Source organism: Tupaia chinensis, unplaced genomic scaffold (assembly GCF_000334495.1).
Source record: "Tupaia chinensis unplaced genomic scaffold, TupChi_1.0 Scaffold000146_1, whole genome shotgun sequence".
In the NCBI taxonomy this organism is placed as follows: Eukaryota; Metazoa; Chordata; class Mammalia; order Scandentia; family Tupaiidae; genus Tupaia; species Tupaia belangeri.
Window position 1 is genome coordinate 15,974,040 of NW_006159616.1, and position 19,672 is coordinate 15,993,711.

Genomic DNA, 19,672 nt, shown 5'->3' on the forward strand with positions numbered 1-19,672 from the left:
GACCAAGAGAAGTGAAAGCTTCAGGGTGCAATCACTGCTTGGGGAGCGATTTCTCTTCTGGGCATCCAGGGCTGGGTGAAATGATCAGCTTCAATTCACTGTGAGGGTCTTAAAGATAAGCAGTGATTGGGACCTGCAGTTAGCGTAATGGCTATGTCTCTGGACTCCCACGTAGTCGACTGTGGTTCGCATCCTGGACCCGGTGGCTTAAAGCTCATGCCGGGCGCTTGTGTGTGCGTGCCCAAGATCCCAAGAGGAGAATGGAAGAGAAGGTATTGCGGCGTGGCCATCCACCCTGGGGGGGTGATTTCTCGCTTTCTGTCTGTCTCCCTCTGTCTGGCGAGCGCATCCGCCCTATAGCGAAAACCTCTTCCAAAAAAAAAAAGATAAGCAGTGATTAACAAACCAGCGAAACAGGTAAAGACAACTCTTAGATCCTGGTTTAGAAGCCAAGTATGGTTTAGCAATGTTTGAGCTACTAAAACTTTTTCAGGCAGACATGTGGGAGGAGGCTGCTGGAGTCTTTCCCTTTCCTGTTGCTATAGCCCAGTAAGGCTCCACAAGGTTATTGTTAACTTGCTTCTGTTAGTTAAGCATTAGGCTCCATCTCCTGTGAAGAAGATAAAAGATTCTGTTTTGTGAGACACATAGTGAAGATAGGAGTTTCAAGACTAATTTTCCTATGTCTATTAAGAGGACTCCAAGACTAAGTCACTTTGGTTATTGCTTACAACAGTAATAATGAAATTTGGAAATTGCTTGAGTTTGAGTATAACAGACTGTAGGCAAATACTGTGCATACTATACACATTATTTGCTCTTTGCACATAGGTACATTAGAACTCATTTAGTGTTGGCAATGATAATTAAATGAAAACAATAATTAAAAGAAACACCTTGGGCTCACTGGTGGCACAGCAGTAATGCAATACTCTGCAATGCAAGACCCAAATGGGAAGATGCTGGGTTTACATTCCAAGGCCTCTCGGTATACACTGGGCATACACAAGTGCCTTGTTCTGGATTTGCCAATGCTGGGGGTGAGTTGCAGCCAGAGGACCCTATTCTTTTGGGAATCTCTTTCTCTCAATCTCTCTTTGTCTCAGAAAAAAATATATGCATTAAAAAAAAAAACTAATTGAGTGGCTGGCAGGTGGCATGGTGGTTAAGGGTGCTGGACTCCCATGTGACTAACCATGGTTCGAGTCCTGGACCTGGTGGCTTGCTTTTCACTTTCTCTCTCTTGCTCTGTCTTCTGGTAAAATTAAAATAGATAAATTAAGTTAAATAAAATAATTCTTAAAAATAACCTAAATGAACCTTTCATGATAATGGAAACTGAAGAGCAGGAGACAGATTCTGTGGAGGAAGAACTAGAATGACTTGCGAATGGAGTTGTTTGGAGGATTTATATTTGGTCAGCGGGCACACGCATGTGTGTGAGGAAGAGAGAGAAAGAATCCCTCAGCAGGGCCTAGCCATGCCACAATCTTTTTTCCACCCATTTTTCCATCCCTTCAGGAACACGGGTACATGCATATGTGCCTGGCATGTTTTTCAAGCCTCCGATTCTGGAATTCGAATATGGAGGATCATGGGGGATCTGACACCCTCTGCACAGAACTTAACTGCTGTGCTATGAGACAGGCCCTGTCTTGCTTATTTGAAGGAAGAAATATATGACTGTTAGTTGACAAAAGTTGAATTTGTGAAATAATTGAATGAATCTGTGTATTCATTTATTTTAACAGTACTTTTCTTCCTAAGGGCTAAGGTGAACGCTAAAGGCAGGGAGACAGTACCCCATAAGCAGAAACTAGCTGCTTTAGCTGATCTCTGCTATTATAAAAGAATACCTGAGACTGGGTAACAGTGAACAGGGATATACTGCTTGATGATTCTGGAAGCTGGAAAGTCTGAGATCGAGGGACTGGAAGCTGGTAAAAGGCCTTCTTGTGTCCTCCCATGGCAGATGGGCAAAGGGAAGATGTGAAAGAGATGGGGGAAGAGGACTGAATTAATCCTTTTATTAGGAACCTACTGCCTCAATAATAGCATTATACCAGTCATGAAGGCAGGACCCTCACGGCCTAATCACCTTCTAAAGGTTCCACCTCTCAACACTGTTGTGACAGGGATTACGTTTCCAACACGTGAACTTTGGGAGAGACATTCAAACCATAGCTCTATACTTTGGAATAAAATTACTTTTTGAGGCAATGCTGCTTCAGTCACAATTGTCACTTTCAGCTTAATGTCTTCCCCCTGAGAAACGTGGCAACCATCTACCTCCATCAGAATTTTTAAATACAGAACACTTGCTTACTGAATAGTTTCTGATTATATGCTCTATTTTTTTTTTAAGTTAGTCTACCTGTCTCTAAAAAGTGACTACTGCAAGGCTATCAATTCTGCTCCTCATCAGATTTCTTAAGTTTAAATTGGCTGTCAGTTTCTTGGTAGTCATCCACATAGATCGACTGCGGTTTCTGACTCAGCTCACGAACCACTGAATCGACAGTCTCACTCTTGGTTGCTGAATGTACACATCTTTTTGTTCATTCACAGGAATGAACCATTACGTGTGGGTCCTAAGTTCGTTATAACTCTTGACCAAATGTTAGGATAGCTTTGGAATGTGAAGACTTGGTTTCCACACTGGCTTCTCCATTCCTTACAGTGGGGCAGTGTGTTGGGAGGAGAGTGTGTTCTTCCTGATGCCAGTCTGTCGTGGTTTAAGTCCAGCTCTGCCCCCTGCTAGCTAGATAATCCTGAACAAATTCTTTATCCCTCAAGCCTCAGTCTTGCCATCTATAAAACAGGGATAACAAAACCTATGAACTTCAAAGGATTAAATAAATTAAGAGAGGTTATTCTAGAACACCAGCCTCAAAAACTGCCATTAATCCTTGGTTCAGTTACTTCCCTCAGCCTGTTTTCCTTTCTTTCCTTTTTGTTGTTGTTGTTGTTGCCTGAGGGCTCATGTGCTCACTACAGGGAGACAGAATGACACAGAGAGAGTGAGAACAAAAGATCACTCCCAATGGGGTGTGGCCATGCCTCAGTCCCTTCTCCTTCAGAATATCTTCATTCTATTGGGATTTGGGGGCACACACACTAAGGGTGTTTTTTTTTTTTTTCTTTCTTCTTTTTTTTTTTTCAGAGAGATTTTTGCAATAGGGTTCATGTGATTGCCAAAGAAACAGAAAGCGAGAAATCACCCTCCAAGGCGGATGGGCATGCTGCAGTCCCTTCTTTTCCATTCTCCTGTTTGGATTTTGGGCACACATGCAAATGTGTCTGGTATGAGTTTTAAGCCACCAGGTCAGGACTCAAACCATGGTTGACTACATGAGAGTCCAATGACGTAACTATTTTGTCATCAGCTGGTCCCAAAGGTGTTTTCAAGCCTCTGGGGCCAGGATTTGAACCATAGTTGGCCATGTGGGATTCAGCTCCCCTAATCACCAGGTCTTAGAGCCAGCCCACACTTCTGTTTCCCTAACATTAGGATAGTAACAGTAGGGCCAGCAGGTGGCATGGTGGTTAGGGCACTGGACTCCCACGTGGTCGAAATGGTTTGAATCCTAGATCTGGCAGCTTGTTTTCTCATATTCCCTCTCTCTATATATAGGACATGCAACCTATAGCAAATTAAAAAACAATAATAACAAATATAATAATTCTTTAAAAAAGAATAGTAACAGTAGTTCTTACCTCACATAATTGATAAGAGGCTAAATAAAATATTTATAGTATTTAGCATAATATATGCAATGTAGAAAGGAACCTGAAAATATTAACTACTATTAAGTATTAGAAAATAACTATTTATCAATAATTATGTAATATGCTTAAATTCAGTGATGAAGGGACCAGAGGAGAGTAACACAGAAAATGATAAGACCATAAAACTGTCTTGCTGATGGGCTGGTCCTATAGCCTAATGGTTGAGGGACCTTGACCCCACATGGAGGCCTGGTTCAAATCCTAGCCCTTGTGGTTTGAAAAACACACCAGGCACAGGCACATGTGTGCCCCACATCCTGACAGGATAGAGCAATAGAGAAGAGACTGCAGCATCACCACACTGCATTGGGGGGAGGGGGTGGACTCTCTATCTCCTTCTTCCTCTCTCTCACTGGCAAGCACACACACCCTCCAGCAATGAAAAAAAATGTGTTGGTGAGGTGAGGAGTAGAAATAGTGTTTGCTTTTGAACTTATTTTTCTGGCCCAGCAGGTGGCATGGTGGTTAAGGCACTGGACTCCCATGCAGCTGACTGCAATCTGAATTCCAGACCTGGTGACTAGCTTACTCACTTTCCCTCTCTCTATATGTCTCTCTCTGTGCAAATTAAAATAATAATAATAATAAAATTAAACAATTCTTTAAAAAATTCATTTTTATAAAAATTTTGAAACTATTAAAATTTAATAGATAAATAGCGAATAGTTAAAATTAAGTATCCAATAATCTGAGATTTTTGTTTTTAAAGTTAATTACCCTTATTAAATATTTTTATAAAAAATAAATTTTTTTTACAGTTCTGGGGGTCAGTGTCCTAGGAGATTTTTAATACTCAGTTTTGTGGCCCAGCTGTGGTGGTATAGGTGGTAGGGCACCACTGTGCAATGCTGAAGCCATATGGGAGGCCAGGGTTCAGATTCTGGGTCAACCTGAACATGCCAGGCACACTCACCACACCTATGATTTTGGCTGGCTGGAAAACATCATGGAATGGCAAGATTGCACTGATCATCTGTATAAAAAAAAGAATAAGGGGCTAGACAGAGAAGCATGGCAGTAAAACATGATGCTCTGTGAGGCTGACCTACATGTGAAGGTTTCAGGTTCAGGTCCAGAGACCTCCCTGAGTATGCCAGGCATGTATGCCCATGATCTGTGACTTGCTGAGGCTGGGGGTGGATTATGGTGTCAAGACCCTGTTGACGGTGCTGTCTCTCTGTCTCTGTCTCTCTCACATTAGAGATAAATTATAATCAATATTTTAGTACTTTTTTTTGGAGAGATTTTTGCCATAGGGCACATGTGCTCACCAGAAAGACAGAGGGAGACAGACAGAAAGTGAGAAATCACCCCCCAGGAGGGATGGCCACGCTGCAATCCCGTCTCCTCCATTTTCCTCTCAGGATCTTGGGCATGCACACACACACGCCTGGTGTGAGTTTAAGCCACCGGGTCTGGGACTTGAACTGCGGTCGACTACATGGGAGTCCAGTGACATAACCATTACCTCAACTGCGGGTCCCAGCATCATAGTTCTTATACTATGTATTACATATATGTATATATACATTTTTAAAGAATTATTTTATTATTTATTTATTCGTTTATTTTAAATTGACCAGAGAGGGATAGAGCGAGAGAAAGAGGGAAAGTGAGTTAGCAAGTCGCCAGGTCCAGGACTCAAACCGCAGTCGGTCATGTGGGAGTCCAGTTCCTTAGCCACCATACCACCTGCCAAACCCACATATATGTATATTTAAGAGTAATAGGGGGCCAACCTGTGGTGTGGTGGTTAAGGTGGCTGGATCCCACATGTGCACTTCCAGTCCTGGACCCTGTAGCTTGAAAAACACGCTAGGCACATGTGCATGCACATGTGCCCAAAATCCCAAGAGGAAAATGGAAAAAGTGGTCATCCTCCTGAGAGAGCGCTTTCTCACTTTTCCTCTATCTCTCTCTGTCTCTAGTAATCACACACACACACACACACACACACACACCCTATAGCCAAAAAAAAAAAAAAAGTAATATGAATTTTGTTTAATATTGCAATGGGTTCCTCACACTTTGTGTGCAAATGTTGTAAATTTCATGCTAATTCACAGGACTTCCAAGATCACAAACTGGACTGAAAACAAGATCAACCAAATGAATACTTGAAGCCCAGCCTGGTAGTACAGTCAGTAGCAAATTGAACTGCAATGCTGGAAGACACATGACTGACCATGGGTTCAAATCCCTACGTGGACCTGAAAATAGGTGAGGCACTGGAGGGCTGTGGGAAGAGGATTGCAATGTGATTAAACCTTGTTGAGGGTTCTCTCTCTCCCTCACTTTCTAGTGCCTGTGTACATGTTCTCTATCACAAATCAAAAAGATAAATAAACTTAAAAATATGGATTCTTAGGACTTCAGGGAAACTACTTTCTATAATATTCTTGCATAATAAAAGACTATGCAAGAATTTATGACATCCTTGGTATTTGAGAAAGTTGTGACAAGCTGCCTTTATCCTGCCTTAGTCCTTCTGTGGATCACACCCTCCCTGCTCTTCTTGCTAGAAGTACCTCAATCCACAACCTTCACAGCACAGAGACGCTGGCTGTCTTGTGGTGTTACAAGGACAGAGAACAAGGGGTGTGAAGGAGTGTTCGCCAGGGCCCAAGGTTGTGAGTCCCAGGAGCAGATGGAGTGGTGTTTAGAGCTGTGTCTTCTATGCTGACAGCAGGCCCCAGATCCCCAGACAGTGACACATCTCCTGTTAATTGTGTGTGTATGTGTGTGTGTGTGTGTGTGTGTGCGAGCGGGAGAGAGAGAGAGGACAGATTTGTGGGTCTTTCCACTGGATAGAACGTATTTTACTGAATAGAATATTTAGCTTGATGTGTAACTTTTAAATATTTGGACATTCTAAGTATGGGGTCGTCTGCCCTGGGCATTGCACAGTGCTGTGGGTGGTCTGAAATTGGAGATAAATATTTATGACGCATTAGCCTGTAAGTGAATACCACATAGAGCAAGTGCAGAACAGGGAAGAAAAGTGGGCAAACTGGATGACTGCTGACCTTCCACCTTCCCTTCTCTCTCCCTACTCTACCTCTTTCCTCGTCTCTGATTCTTCTTCGTTTTCTCCTGTCCAAGTTCTTTTTAGTATACTCCTTCCCAGGCCTCAGAAGTCTATTGGCACCACAAGCTCTATATACCTAGTGGTGACACTATCTTGACAGGATAGACGCTCCGTGTTAGGGGTGGGGGTGCTGCATCTTGAAAGACTCCATCCTTCAGGAAGGCAACAGGTATAAACAGAGACTATTTCATGGACGAAATTGCCTCTAAGATGTGCCCTGGGAAAACACGGCATGTTTTATAGGAAACTTATTTTGAGGGACTGCTTTTCTTTTTCTTTCTCAGTGTTTTTATTTTTTAAAAATCTTATTTAGAATAGGTAAGCCTTCCTACTATTTTGTTTCATCGTACCCTGACTTGAGATATTTAATATTAGGCCCATAGTCAATCAAAATAAAGAATTCTTTGGCTTAGAATGAGATATTTAGAACCTGATATAAGAAACGTTAATACTGGTAAAATGCTGATGCTTCTTTGGGATCACCTCTCATGTAGTTTGGGAAGGTTTTATGGAAGAGAGAGTCTTGTTATCTTTGTACAATTAGAATGCTAAAATGGGGCCAGCAGGTGGCATGGAGGGTCAGGTGGCTGGATCCCACATGGCTACGTGGTTCAAGTCCTGGACCCAGTGGCTTGAAAATCATGCCAGGTGCATGTGTGCATATGCCCAACATTCAGAGAGGAGAATGGAGAATGGATTGTGGCTTGGTCATATCCCCGGGTGATTTCTCACTTTCTCTCCCTCTCTCTCCAAATGAATGTACACACTCTATAGCAAAAATTCAAAAGAATTTAAAAGAAGGTTAAAATGAATAAAGCAATGTGAAACATATTTTAAAGCAAATGAACATCATATAAAGAGTATTATACCTTAGCTTAGATAGTATGCATAGCTGGTTTACTATGTAATTTGCCTTACCTTACTACAATGACTTTATCACACAAAAATGCAGTAACATGATCTCTTTACATGGCTGAATACAGTTAAGTGTAGACTTCAGTAGAATAGTTTTGAAGTGGTTGATTTTTTTTTTTTTTCAACTGTAGGCTGGTACAGCTAATCTTGAGAATCTTTTAGCTCAGTAAAGACTCTTTGTCACTGGCATAGAAGCTTGAGAAAGTGAGCTAATTAAGGTGCTGGGAAACCAGAACACGTCATTGTTAGGGGAGGTAATGCCTCGCCCACAGAATATTTAAAACGTACACTAGAAAGTAGCTCATAGATAAAAATACAGTCCTGTTAAATGTCGCACCACAAAACCCATGCAAATGAGATCACTTGCTTCGATGTGACTTCGAAGTGTTAGGAGGTGATCAGCAGTCTAATTGTCATCATACAACACTGACATTCAGCCTATTCTGCTGGAGTTGGACTGGTGTGTGTGTACGGCAAAGAGGGGGATACCACCAATATCACAGGTAAAATGACTCCGAATTTGGGGATACATTCTGTAGATAGCTCCTGTGTTTTTCTCCTCTGTGTCTATTTGTCCTTTGTTTTACTGACACTGGTCAGTATGAGAGGTTAGGGCAGGGGCTTTTCAAAATAGTATACCTTAAAACAGCAGTCACTATTTTCTCGGAAACTGTGTGCCCGGCTAAGTACTTCCTATGCTTATTGTTTCATTTAATCCTCACTAAATGAAGATGATGTGTGGTGTTGCTCTACCTGTAAGGTATACTTGGAAAACTGAGACATAAGATGGTTAAGAAATTTGTCCAAGGTTATGCAAACAGGAATAGTAGTGCTTGATTCAATCCAGGTCAGTCTGACAGTCAAGCGTGGGCTCTTAACCACTGTGCTTTGTTCTATCCTTTATGTGTGGGTGCATAAGCATATATATATAATAAAACTGGGGTAGGGGTAGCTAATCAAAACCACAATGAATTACCACTTTGCACATACCAGGATGGTGTTTTCTTTTTTTTTTTTTTTTCTTATTTAATGGAAAACAACAAGCTTTATCGGACAAGGATACAGGAAATGAAAATACTCTTTCACTGCTGGTGGGAATGTAAACTGGTATTCCTGTTCTGAAAAGCAGTCTGGCAACTCCTTAAAAGGCAAGACATAGAATTGCCATACAATACAAAGATGCCATTACTAAAACATATGTCCACATAACCTATATATCGAACATTCATAGTAGCTTTATTCATAATAGCCCCAAAGTAGAAATGACCCAACTGCCTATTGCTGATGAACTGTGGTATATCCATATGATGGAATATTATTCAGCCATGAAAAAGAATGAAGAACTGACACATATTACAATATGAATAAACCTTGAAAATATTATGCTAAGTTGCAAGCCAGTAATAAAAGACCATGTTGTACAATCACATTGACATGAAATGCCCAGAATAGAAAATTCATAGATAGAAAGTAGATTAGTGAGTACAAGGGGCTGGAGAGAAGGAGAATGAGAGTGACTGCTAACAGGGATGGGATTTGATTTTGGCTGATGGAAATGTTCTGGCATTAGGTAGTAGTGATGGTTGCACACTGCAGTGAATATACAAAAAGCCACAAAATTGTATACTTTGAAATCATAAAATTTTATGTTACACAAGCTATATCTAATTTTTGTAAAAAGGCAACCTCAGGGTCAGATATTAAAGGTCTGTAGGGTCTAGGTCTCATTTATAGGCAGAAGGGAGCCACTGGAAGTTTTTTTTTAAAAGGAAAACAACATGACAGAAGTCGTGTAAACCTGTACCACACTGAAGTGTTTAATAAGTACCAGCTTGAGGCCAGTAGGTGGCATAGTGATTGGGGCACTGGATTCCCACTTGGTCGAGGTGCTGGACTCCCACAGGGTCGACCATGGTTTGAGTCCCAGATGAGACCTGATGACTTGAAACTTACACCAGGCACATGTCCGTGAGATCCCTAGAGGAGAATGAAGGAGAAGGGACTGTGACATGGCCATACCCCCTGCAGGGATGATTTCTTGCTTTCTGTCTCTCTCTCTTTCCAGTGAGTACATGTGCCCTGTGACAAAAATCTCTGTTTAAAAAAGAAATAAATAAAAGAGTACCAGTTCTCTTCTCCTTTCCCTTCATCTCCAATGCAAGACCAAGTCTCCATTTTTCCTATGGAAAATAGTTATTTTCTTTTTGGGTCCTAATGGGAAATCCATTTTACTTAAAATTCCTCTTGACAATGGGGTCAGCAGATGGCATAGTGGTTATGTTGCTGGACTCCCACATGGTTGATTGCAGTTCGAGTCCTGGACCCAGTGACTTGAAACTCATGCTAGATGCATGTGCATGTGTGCCTGAGATCCAGGGAGGAGAATGGAGGAGAAGGGATTGTGGCATGGCTATCCCCCCCGGGGAGTGGTTTCTCACTTTCCCTCTCATTGTCTCTGTCTCCCTGGTGAGTGCACATGCCCTAAGGCAAAAACCTCTCCAAAAAAAAAAAAATTCTCCTTGATGTTTTCCTCCCCCGATCCCATTCCAGCCGAAGTTCCCATGGTTGTCTTCCTGAAGATCTCTAGGCACTCAAAGACAGATTCATCTTATTGTCTCTCTAACCTCCTCCTCTTTCCCCTTCCCTTCTTCTTCCTGTTCTTTTCTTCCTGTTCCTTCTCCTCCCTCATTTTCTTTTCTTTCCTTTCTTTCTTTTTTTAGAGAGATTTTTTTTTTTGAGAGATTTTCACTGTAGGGCGCGTGCGCTCGCCAGACAGACAGAGAGAGACATAGAGACAGAAAGCGAGAAATCACCTCCCAGGGGGGATGGTCACGCCGCAATCCCTTCTCCTCCATTCTCCTCTCGGGATCTTGGGCACACACGCACACGCGCCCGGCGTGAGTTTTAAGCCACCGGGTCCGGGACACAAACTGCGGTCGACTACGTGGGAGTCCAGCGACAGCCATTACGCTAACTGCTGGTTCCCGAGAGATTTTTGTTATAAGGCACATGAACTTGCTGGAGAGACAGACAGATAGAAAGTGAGAATTCATCCCCTGAGAGGGAGGGAATGACCATGCTGCAATCTCTTCTCTTCCATTCTCCTCTCTGGATATTGGGCATGCACACATACACCTCCGATCTGAATTTTAAGCTACTAGGTCTGGGACTCGAATAGCGGTCGACTACATGGGAGTCCAGTGACATAACCACTACGCCATCTGCTGATCCCCCTCCATCCTTTCTCTTGTCTTCTTTTTACCTCTTCTTCCTTCTCCTTTCTTCTCCTCCTCATACTCTTTTCTTTCTTCTTTTCCTCTTCTTCCTTTTATTTCAGGAAAAGAAAAATCCACCTTGAAATCAAGCTTCTCTTTTTTTCTTTAAATTATTTGTTACTTTTTATTTATTATTATTATTATTATTATTATTATTATGTGACCAATGATAAACAGAGGAATTGAGAAAGCAAGCTGCAAGGTATGGGACTTGAACCATGGTTAGCCATGTGGCAGTCCAGCACTTTAATCTCCATGCCACCTTCTGGTTCCAAAATCAAGCTTTTCTAAAAACCATTCACAGATCTCAACTTTCCCTGTAATATCACCCCACCATAAAAATGTTATGCTTCCCTTGTCTTCATTTCCCTCTGTTTCTCCCTCCCTCCCCAATCTCACCCACATAGCAGCGAGGAGCACTGTTAAAAGGAGGTAGGTAGGCTTGGGTTCTAACCCCGCTCCCTGTCCTGCTGATTAGCTGACTACACAGAAAGCCTCATTTTTCTCATTTGCATAATGTTGCCCCAGTCATAATGATAGTGAAGACTCCTAGCATTCTTTCAAGGATCGGATTTCCGGAAGTGCATACCTGGTTCCTGAACTGCAGCTGTGCTCAAGAAACAACAGCTATCCACGTTCTTTGATAGTCAAGGGATAGCATTTGGCAATGGTGCTGATCTTTATGTAGACGTTGATTTTATCCTTCAAATCTCAAATTGTTAAAGACACCCTTTTTAAAACGTTGACATGGCCAGCTATTTTAAGAGACAAAAATCCTGTTCCCAAGGGCATCTGAGAAATGTCCTAACAGTAGGGAGCTGCTTCCAAGAAACAGTTTGCAGTGCCATTATCAAGTGGGGACAGGGGCTCTAGGGGCTTTTGGGATCAGCTCTGTCAGATGAGCTACTTCACGGAGTGTGGAGGGGATTTCCCACAAGGCCCCGCCCACCAGCTGAGTCATTGCTCCTGGGTCGCCTTGCTGCCCTCCAGAGCTGCAGAACTCAGCTTCTCTGAAGACCAGTGGAGTGGAGAGGTCACGGCAGCCCCGAGAGCTCCAGGTTTGCCCATTTTTTGTGGGAGGAGGGAACTGGGGGGATGAGGAAGGATATGGAACTTTCATGCCCTTTACACTTTTCTAGACTTTTTTCCCCTTTAATTTATAATAACTTCTATTCAATAGCCCATTAAACCTAGCCTGAAGACGGAGTTTTTTCACTCCTTACTTGGTCTTGTTACTACATGAGCTTCAAATCTCAGCACAGGCAAGTACATGTCCATGTTTAAGGAAATGTGGTAAAGAGTTGAGCAGAGAGGCCTTTCCACATGGTAGTAGTGGAGTGTTCAGCCAAAGAGGGAAGAAGAGTGATATGGTATCTTCTCATTGAACTGAACTGTCGGACACCACTGACACATTCTTTTGGGAGGGATCTTATTTCAGGGACAGAGCAAATGGCATTACTGAAATCGGGCTGTTAATGCTAAGAATCTATGAAAGTCCCCAAAAGTTCTTGCTATTGTTATTTCTGCAGTTTGGCAAAGCAAGTTGGAAATTGCACTCTTAGACTTTGGCAAAGCTACACGAAGTGATGTGTTTAACCATGCTTTTCTTGTAGACGTTTCAATGATGGAATGATGTTGTTACTTTTTCATACTGTTTTATCATTGTTATTCCTGAAAAACTCTGAGTTACAGTCTTGTGGAATGGTTGAAAGATAATGGGTGTAGATGATTTTGAAAGAAGAAACAACCTCATCTTTTTTTTTTTTTTTTGGGGAGAGGTTTCACTATAGGGCGTGTGCGCTCGCCAGACAGACAGAGAGAGACATAGAGACAGAAAGCGAGAAATCACCCCCCAGGGGGCATAGTCACACCTGAATCCCTTCTCTTCCATTCTACTCTCGGGATCTTGGGCACGCACGCACATGCGCCCTGTGTGAGTTTTAAGCCACCGGGTCCAGGACGCGAACCACGGTCGACTATGTGGGAGTCCAGCGACATAGCCATTACGCTAACTGCTGGTTCCCAAGAAACAACCTCATCTTTGAAAATCTTTATTTTTTGCAGAGTGCATTTGTGACACTAGCTAATTTGACTAGCATCCCTTTGGAAGCTGCTTTGCTAGTATCACATCCATGCAAGATTTCATCATGGGAAATGGCTATTACAACATGGTGGCAACTGTGCTGTTGGTCATGAATTTTGAGAGGACAAGATCAACGCAGACTTCCTGTAGTAACTGTTCAGCTGGTAAGTACTAAACTAACATGTGCACCTGGTCTGTTCTGTTCAAAATCCGGTTCAGTTAGCCTAGTAGTCAGAGCTAGTGAACTCCTTTTTAATGACCTTTGATTCATTCATTTACAAATCCTTGTTAGATGCTACATACTAGGTGTGTGAATATAGTCAAGTCATTTAATCTCTTTGCCATAACTTTGCCATCTAGGGGTAATAAGATGACTTATAGGATTACTGAACGGATCATATGAAGGGCTTAGTTAGAGCAATGCGAGGTGCATGGTAAGACAGAGGGCTTCACGGAATGGGGATAGTCAGAGGCATTTAAATTTTAGTGTGCCGGGGCCAGCAGGTGGTGTGGAGGTTAAGGATGCTGGACTTCCACATGGCTGACCACGGTTTGAGTACTGGACCTGGTGGCTTGCTTTCTCAGTTTCTCTCTCTCTCTCTCTTTGTCCCTCTCTGGTCGAATTAAAAAGAAAGAGAGAGAGAGAGAGAAAGAAAGAAAGAAAGAGAAAGAGAGAAAAAAATAATTAAAAAAATGTTTAGTGTGCCAGTGATGGACATTGATCAAGCAAGTGAAATCATTCTGTTTTATTTAATAGATAAAGGAAAATTTTCCCTTTCTGTTGATTCATTTGTTACAATATATGTACTTTGTTATTTCTATTCTGTGATTACACTAGAAATTTTTTTTGGTTGTTTTATTTATTTATTTTTGGCTGTTGGACAGAGTGAGAAAGAAAGAAAAAGTGAGAAATCATCCTCCATGGGCAGATGGCCACATTGCAGTCCTTTCTCCTCCATTCTCCTCTTGGGAATTTAGGCATGTGCGCACACACCTGGCTTTATTGTCAAGTTACCAGGTCCAGACTCGAGCTGTGCAATTGACCATGTGGGATCCAGTTGCCTTAACCTCCATGTCACCTAGTGGCTTGGGCAATCTTATAAATGTATAATTGTTGAAGTTATTTGTTCCAGGAGTGAAAGAGACAGAGAGTGAGAATCTCCCCCAAAAGAATTTTCATGCTATGCTCCCCCCAGTTCTTAGCCAGCCCCAGACCATGGGTATGCATGCACATGTGCCTGGTGCACCCAGGGAAGTGTATGCACCTGAACCCAGAGCCTTCTCATGTGGGTCAGCTTCACAGAGCTCTGTGTCAATGCCATACTGCTGTCCAGCCTCTCAAATGTATAATTTTGGAAAATCAATAACAAAGTCACATCAGTTATGGCATCTGGAAATCTAATCATTGTTTTATACTTGAATCTTCTTGCTAATTTTATAATGCTTCGGGTGATGATTGTCCATTGTTAAACATATAAGCTGTTATCTGCCTTTCTCAGGTACTTTCTGTGGGGAAAACAGGAGTCAGATCTGCATTCCCTGTCCTCCAAATAGTTTTTCTAGCACAGGCGGACAAAAGACCTGTGCCATATGCAGGCAATGCGAAGGTATGATTTAAAAGGTGTATTTTTCATCTGGGAGATTGTTGGGAAGACAAGCTGTAGTCCCTATTTCCTGTTCTTTGTGTATTAAAAATCTTAAGTGTCATAGATGCTGATTCTTCTGTCAACAGGCAGGTCCAGTCCACTTGACTGAGCTTTTTAAGTATCAGAGGAAACATTCATTTGATAAGAGAATTTTTTAGTTAGCAAAGGGTAGAATGTCTTTATGGAGATTTACAAGCAAACCTTATAATCAAGGTTATTATTTCATTGCAGATCATAGATTTGCCTCCTGGATTTGGAGGTCAAGTGTAATATAATAATGGGGGTTTTGTAGGTGTTTTTAGGACCAAGAAGGCATGCTCCCTTACAAGCAATGCAGAGTGTGAGTGCATTTCAGGATTCCGCTGCATGGGGTCAGGATGTACCATGTGTGTGCAGGAGTGTAAACAAGGTCAAGAATTAACAAAAGAGGGTAAGTGTGCTTTCCTTTAATTCAAGTGTGTTATGGAGACATACTTCATTAACTTAGCTCTTGATCATTTGAATATAAAGTAAGAAAATGGATTTGTACATTTTTTTTATTAAACAATGTATTTATTTAATTTTTATGTATTATTATTTGTAAGAATTATTTTATTTAACTTTATTTATTTGTTTACTTATTTTAATTTGACCAGAGAGGGATAGAATGAGAGAGGGGGGTTGGGGGGAGATGAGAAAGGAGAGCCGCCAGGTCCAGGAATCAAACTGCGTTCAGCCATGTGGGAGTCCAGCGCCCTCAACCACTACGCCACCTCCCGGCCCCTTATTATTATCATTATTATTATTATTATTTTAATTCAGGGAGGGACAGAGAAAGAGAGAGGGGAAGTGAGAAAGCAAGCCACCAGGTCCAGGACTCAAACTGTGGCCCAGTCAACTGGGAGTACAGTGCCTTAACCACCGCGCCACCTGCTGGTCCCTGAGTAGTAGAACTTTAAAATAACAAATAACGGGGCTGGCAGGTGGCATGGTGATTAAAGTGCTGGACTCCCACGTGGCCAACCACAGTCCCAGACCTGGTGGCTTGCTTTCTCACTATCTGTCTCTCTGTCTGTCTGGTCAAATTATGAAGAAAATAAATAAATAATAATAATGCCCAGAGCATCTAGGCAGTTCTTTAAAAAGGTAAAGTAACAAATAATGAACCAATGCACAAATGTATGATATTTATATGTATTAATTACTAATACTTATATTCCTATTTTCATTATTTTTCTGTGAGTGGAAACAATCTGAACTCAGAAGATCTGTTGATTACATGAACCATGCAAGTTCATATATTTTAGATACATGTAATACTTTATGTATAATTAGAATAAAGACTAGTAATCTTAGAGCTTTGTTTCAAAAATTGTTGAATGGTTTGTACAGGTTGTATTAAGTTCACAACTTTACTATGTTAATCATAGGAAAAGTTATGAAATGGTGAAAATACTGTTTTCTTATTATGGCTTTCATTTTCATGCAAGGTTGTAAAGACTGCTACTCTGGGACATTTTATGATCAAAAACATGGTACCTGTCAACCCTGGACCAAGTATGTAAAATTTTGTTTCGCAAAAAAATGTCAGTTTCCTTTTGCTTACAAAATAAAGAATCTGGGTGAAAATGTTTTTCTTTTGGACAGTTTTTTTGCTATAGGGCACATGTGGTCGTCAGAGAGACAGAGAAAGACCGAAAGCAAGAAATCACCCCCTAGGAGGTTGGCCACACAGCAATCCCTTCTCCTCCATTCTCCTCCTGGGATTTGGGGCGTGCTCACACACGTGCCTAGCATGAGTTTTGGGCTGCCTAGTCTGGGACTCGAACCGCAGTTGGCCATGTGGGAATCTAGCATCTTAACTATTATGTCACCTGCTGGCCCCTGGGTGAAACTTTTTAAAGACCAGGAGTGCTGTCACTGAAGCTTTTCTACACCACTCAAGTGTAGATGGGCATTTTCTCCAGAAATAATGCCCAGAGCATCTAGGCAGTTTTGCCTGTGACATTTTGCCACTGTCGGCCTTGGGTGGTTGTCTGTTCTGTTTCCTTTTCCTTTCTTTGCTGCCTCTTACTCCCCTCATTGATCAGCCCATCTTTAAGTGTTCAATGCTAGCACTGAGAATGATATAGAAGGGTAAAGCATGCTCCTTACCTCCAAGCTGTAACCTGCACTTGGGCACACGAAGCCATTGCAGATAGTAAAGCAGCCAAGAGCTCATGGGAGAATGTGACTTTAGGCTAATGGTATTGCACCAGAGTGCTCAAACTGTGGTCTGTGGTCAGGTGCTCTCCACGAATGATCTGTTGTATGTCCTCAATAACAGTGGTGCAAGCATAGGGTAGGCATTTAGAGACTTTTAAGGCAATGTAATGCGGTAGAGTAATGTGGTCTATCAACTCTAATAACAGAAATGTGGGCCCTGGGGTCGGCAGGTGTCCTGGCGGTTAAGGTAGCCGGACTTCCATATGGTTGATCGTGGTTCAAGTCTCAGACCTAACAGCTTTCTTTCTCACTTTCCTTCTCTTTCTCTGAACAACTTCAAAAAAGTAAAAGACAATGAGTAAAATTAAATAAAATAATTTTCAAAAATATGTGGGCCCTAGGGAACCAGCAGTTAGCGTAATGGCTATGTTGCTGGACTCCCACATAGTCGACCGCAGTTCGCGTCCTGGACCCGGTGGCTTAAAACTCACGCTGGGCACGTGTGCGTGCGTGCCCAAGATCCCGAGAGGAGAATGGAGGAGAAGGGATTGCGGCATGACCATCCCCCCTGGGGGGTGATTTCTCGCTTTCTGTCTCTGTGTCTCTGTCTGTCTGGCGAGCGCACGCACCCTATAGCGAAAAAACCTCTCAAAAAAAAAAAATGTGGGCCCTGTTTTTTATCTGTCGTTCTTTTTCCGCTTGATTTTCTTACTAGAAAATCATTTTTACTATTACTTGACAATGATATTTCCACTATATTTACAAATGTATTGGTTTGTAACAGATTGGAAGTATTTTTCCCCCTAAAAAAGATCTTTCAACACTTACCATTCAGAGAAAGGAAATCTACCTGGAAGAGTGGGTTTGAACTGGGCTTTGGAGGATAAGTGGATGTTAGATAGATAATTGGACAAGGGAAAAGGCCTAACAACACGGCGACTAGGATGGTGATGACGATGGTAGTGATTGCTTATTGAGAGCATCAGGCCAACAGAAGTGTTCATTTGCTCTTCACATCAGTTCTGGGAGCATATATAATCTTTATTTTGCAAATGAGAAAACTGAGGCTTACAGACATTTCATAAACTGCCCAAAATTGTTCTGCAAAGTATTGTACTCAGGGCTCAAACCCTGGTTTTTCATTACCAGTACCAGAACTCCTAATCCTACACTCTTCTTCATATACACATTCTAGAGGTGGTCAATATGATTAAGAAGTTGGGAGTGAGAGTCTAACCAAGCCAAACAGCCTTAACTAAGCTGTCTTGGAAGGAGACCAACACTGTCTCCAGCCCGGGAAGACAGAAGAGAGCTCAGCTAGGTGGGGAGAAGGAGGGAACTGCAGAGAACCTCCAAGGTCAGGGAAAGCTGGAGAAAGTCGAATGGTCCAGTGGATGTTTCTCAAAGTATCTTCACATCGTCTCTGAACCCAGACCCACATGCCTTTGTCACTAGGCCACATCATTGGGTGAGGAATGCCAGCTTTTCACTTGAACTCTCTGCACTGAAACTAATTTTTTGAACTCTTTTCATTGAACTGTCTAAGCTGCTCTTTGGATGGAAAGTATGTACTTGTGAATGGGACGAAGGACAGGGATGTGGTCTGTGGACCGGCCTCAGCTGACTTAGCTCCAGGTACGTCATCTGCCCCCAGGCCCACCCTGTGACAGAACCACATGGCTGGTTTATGGCTGTTATGTCAAAGTGAATGTATCATGGCTATCCCAACTGGTATCCGAATCGCCCCAAGGTCACAATGTCCCACATCTCTGCCTACAACAGGCACCTCTGGTGTGCCTTCCTCCTTCCTGCTTTGGAGGATCTGTCAGTTTTTTTCTCAGGCATTTTTTTTAATTTTGTCTGAGATACATGTTAGTAAGCAATGCAAGGTGGCGTTTCACCCAACAGACACTACAACTTCATTAGCCAAGTAAAGGGGATGGTGGGGTGCCATATTTTCTGTGTGTTAGAAAGGCCAAACTGCTTGACTTTTGTGGGGCTCTATGTAAATTTTTAAGTGTTTGTTTTTGTGTTTTTTGTTTAGTTTTCTAATTTTACTAAATTAGGTTAAAGGTCCCTAAGGTATGAATCCTTCTTGTACTTAGACGTTTACTGAAGTAAATACAAGCATGAATGTATTTGTTTATATATTTCTGCCTGAATTTCTCCTTTTGCCCTTTTTTGAAGGCCACACTCCGCAGATCATCACGTACTTTCTTGTGCTGACGTCGGTGACAGTGTTATCCCTGCTGTTCTTCCTCATAGTCCGTTTCTCTGTGGTCAAACGGGGCAGAAAGAAACTCCTGTACATATTCAAACAACGTAAGACTAACATAACCATACTAGCTATGCGCTCTTGTAAGATAAAGCTTTGTTATAGTAAAAGGGAAAGTTATAGAAACAAGGTTAGTATAACATTGCAGTTATTAAGCAGGTGCAATTTCATCCCTAAGGGGACCTTTAGTGGGCAGCAGGTGGCATGGTGGTGAAAGTGCTGGATCTCACATGGCCTCCTGAAAACAGGCTGAGTGTATCTGTGTGCATGCCTCAAATCCTGAAAGGAGAACAGAGGAGAAGGGATTGCAGCGTGGCCATCACCCTGGGGGGATGATTTCTCACTTTCCCTCTCTGTCTCTCTACAGTGAACGCATGTACCGTATAGCCAAAAAAAAAAAAAAAAAAAAAAAAAACC

General features: G+C 42.1%; 1 protein-coding gene across 3 annotated transcripts in view; it reads left to right on the forward strand.

Annotated features, from left to right (window-relative positions):
• TNFRSF9 (TNF receptor superfamily member 9) overlaps positions 1 to 19,672 on the forward strand; it is a 32,085-nt gene that overhangs the window by 2,690 nt on the left and 9,723 nt on the right. Inside the window, exons 2-8 of one of the 3 annotated variants that reach the window (XM_006145382.2) lie at positions 5,856 to 6,009; positions 13,132 to 13,314; positions 14,650 to 14,757; positions 15,089 to 15,226; positions 16,266 to 16,332; positions 18,527 to 18,615; positions 19,168 to 19,302. In XM_006145382.2, coding sequence (XP_006145444.1) covers positions 13,200 to 13,314; positions 14,650 to 14,757; positions 15,089 to 15,226; positions 16,266 to 16,332; positions 18,527 to 18,615; positions 19,168 to 19,302 — 652 coding nt within the window. In that variant the 5' untranslated portion in view covers positions 5,856 to 6,009; positions 13,132 to 13,199. Of the gene's footprint in view, positions 1 to 5,855; positions 6,010 to 8,200; positions 8,296 to 12,042; positions 12,126 to 13,131; positions 13,315 to 14,649; positions 14,758 to 15,088; positions 15,227 to 16,265; positions 16,333 to 18,526; positions 18,616 to 19,167; positions 19,303 to 19,672 lie in introns of those variants that run through there. The other 2 variants (XM_006145383.3, XM_006145384.2) reach the window with 2 other exon arrangements.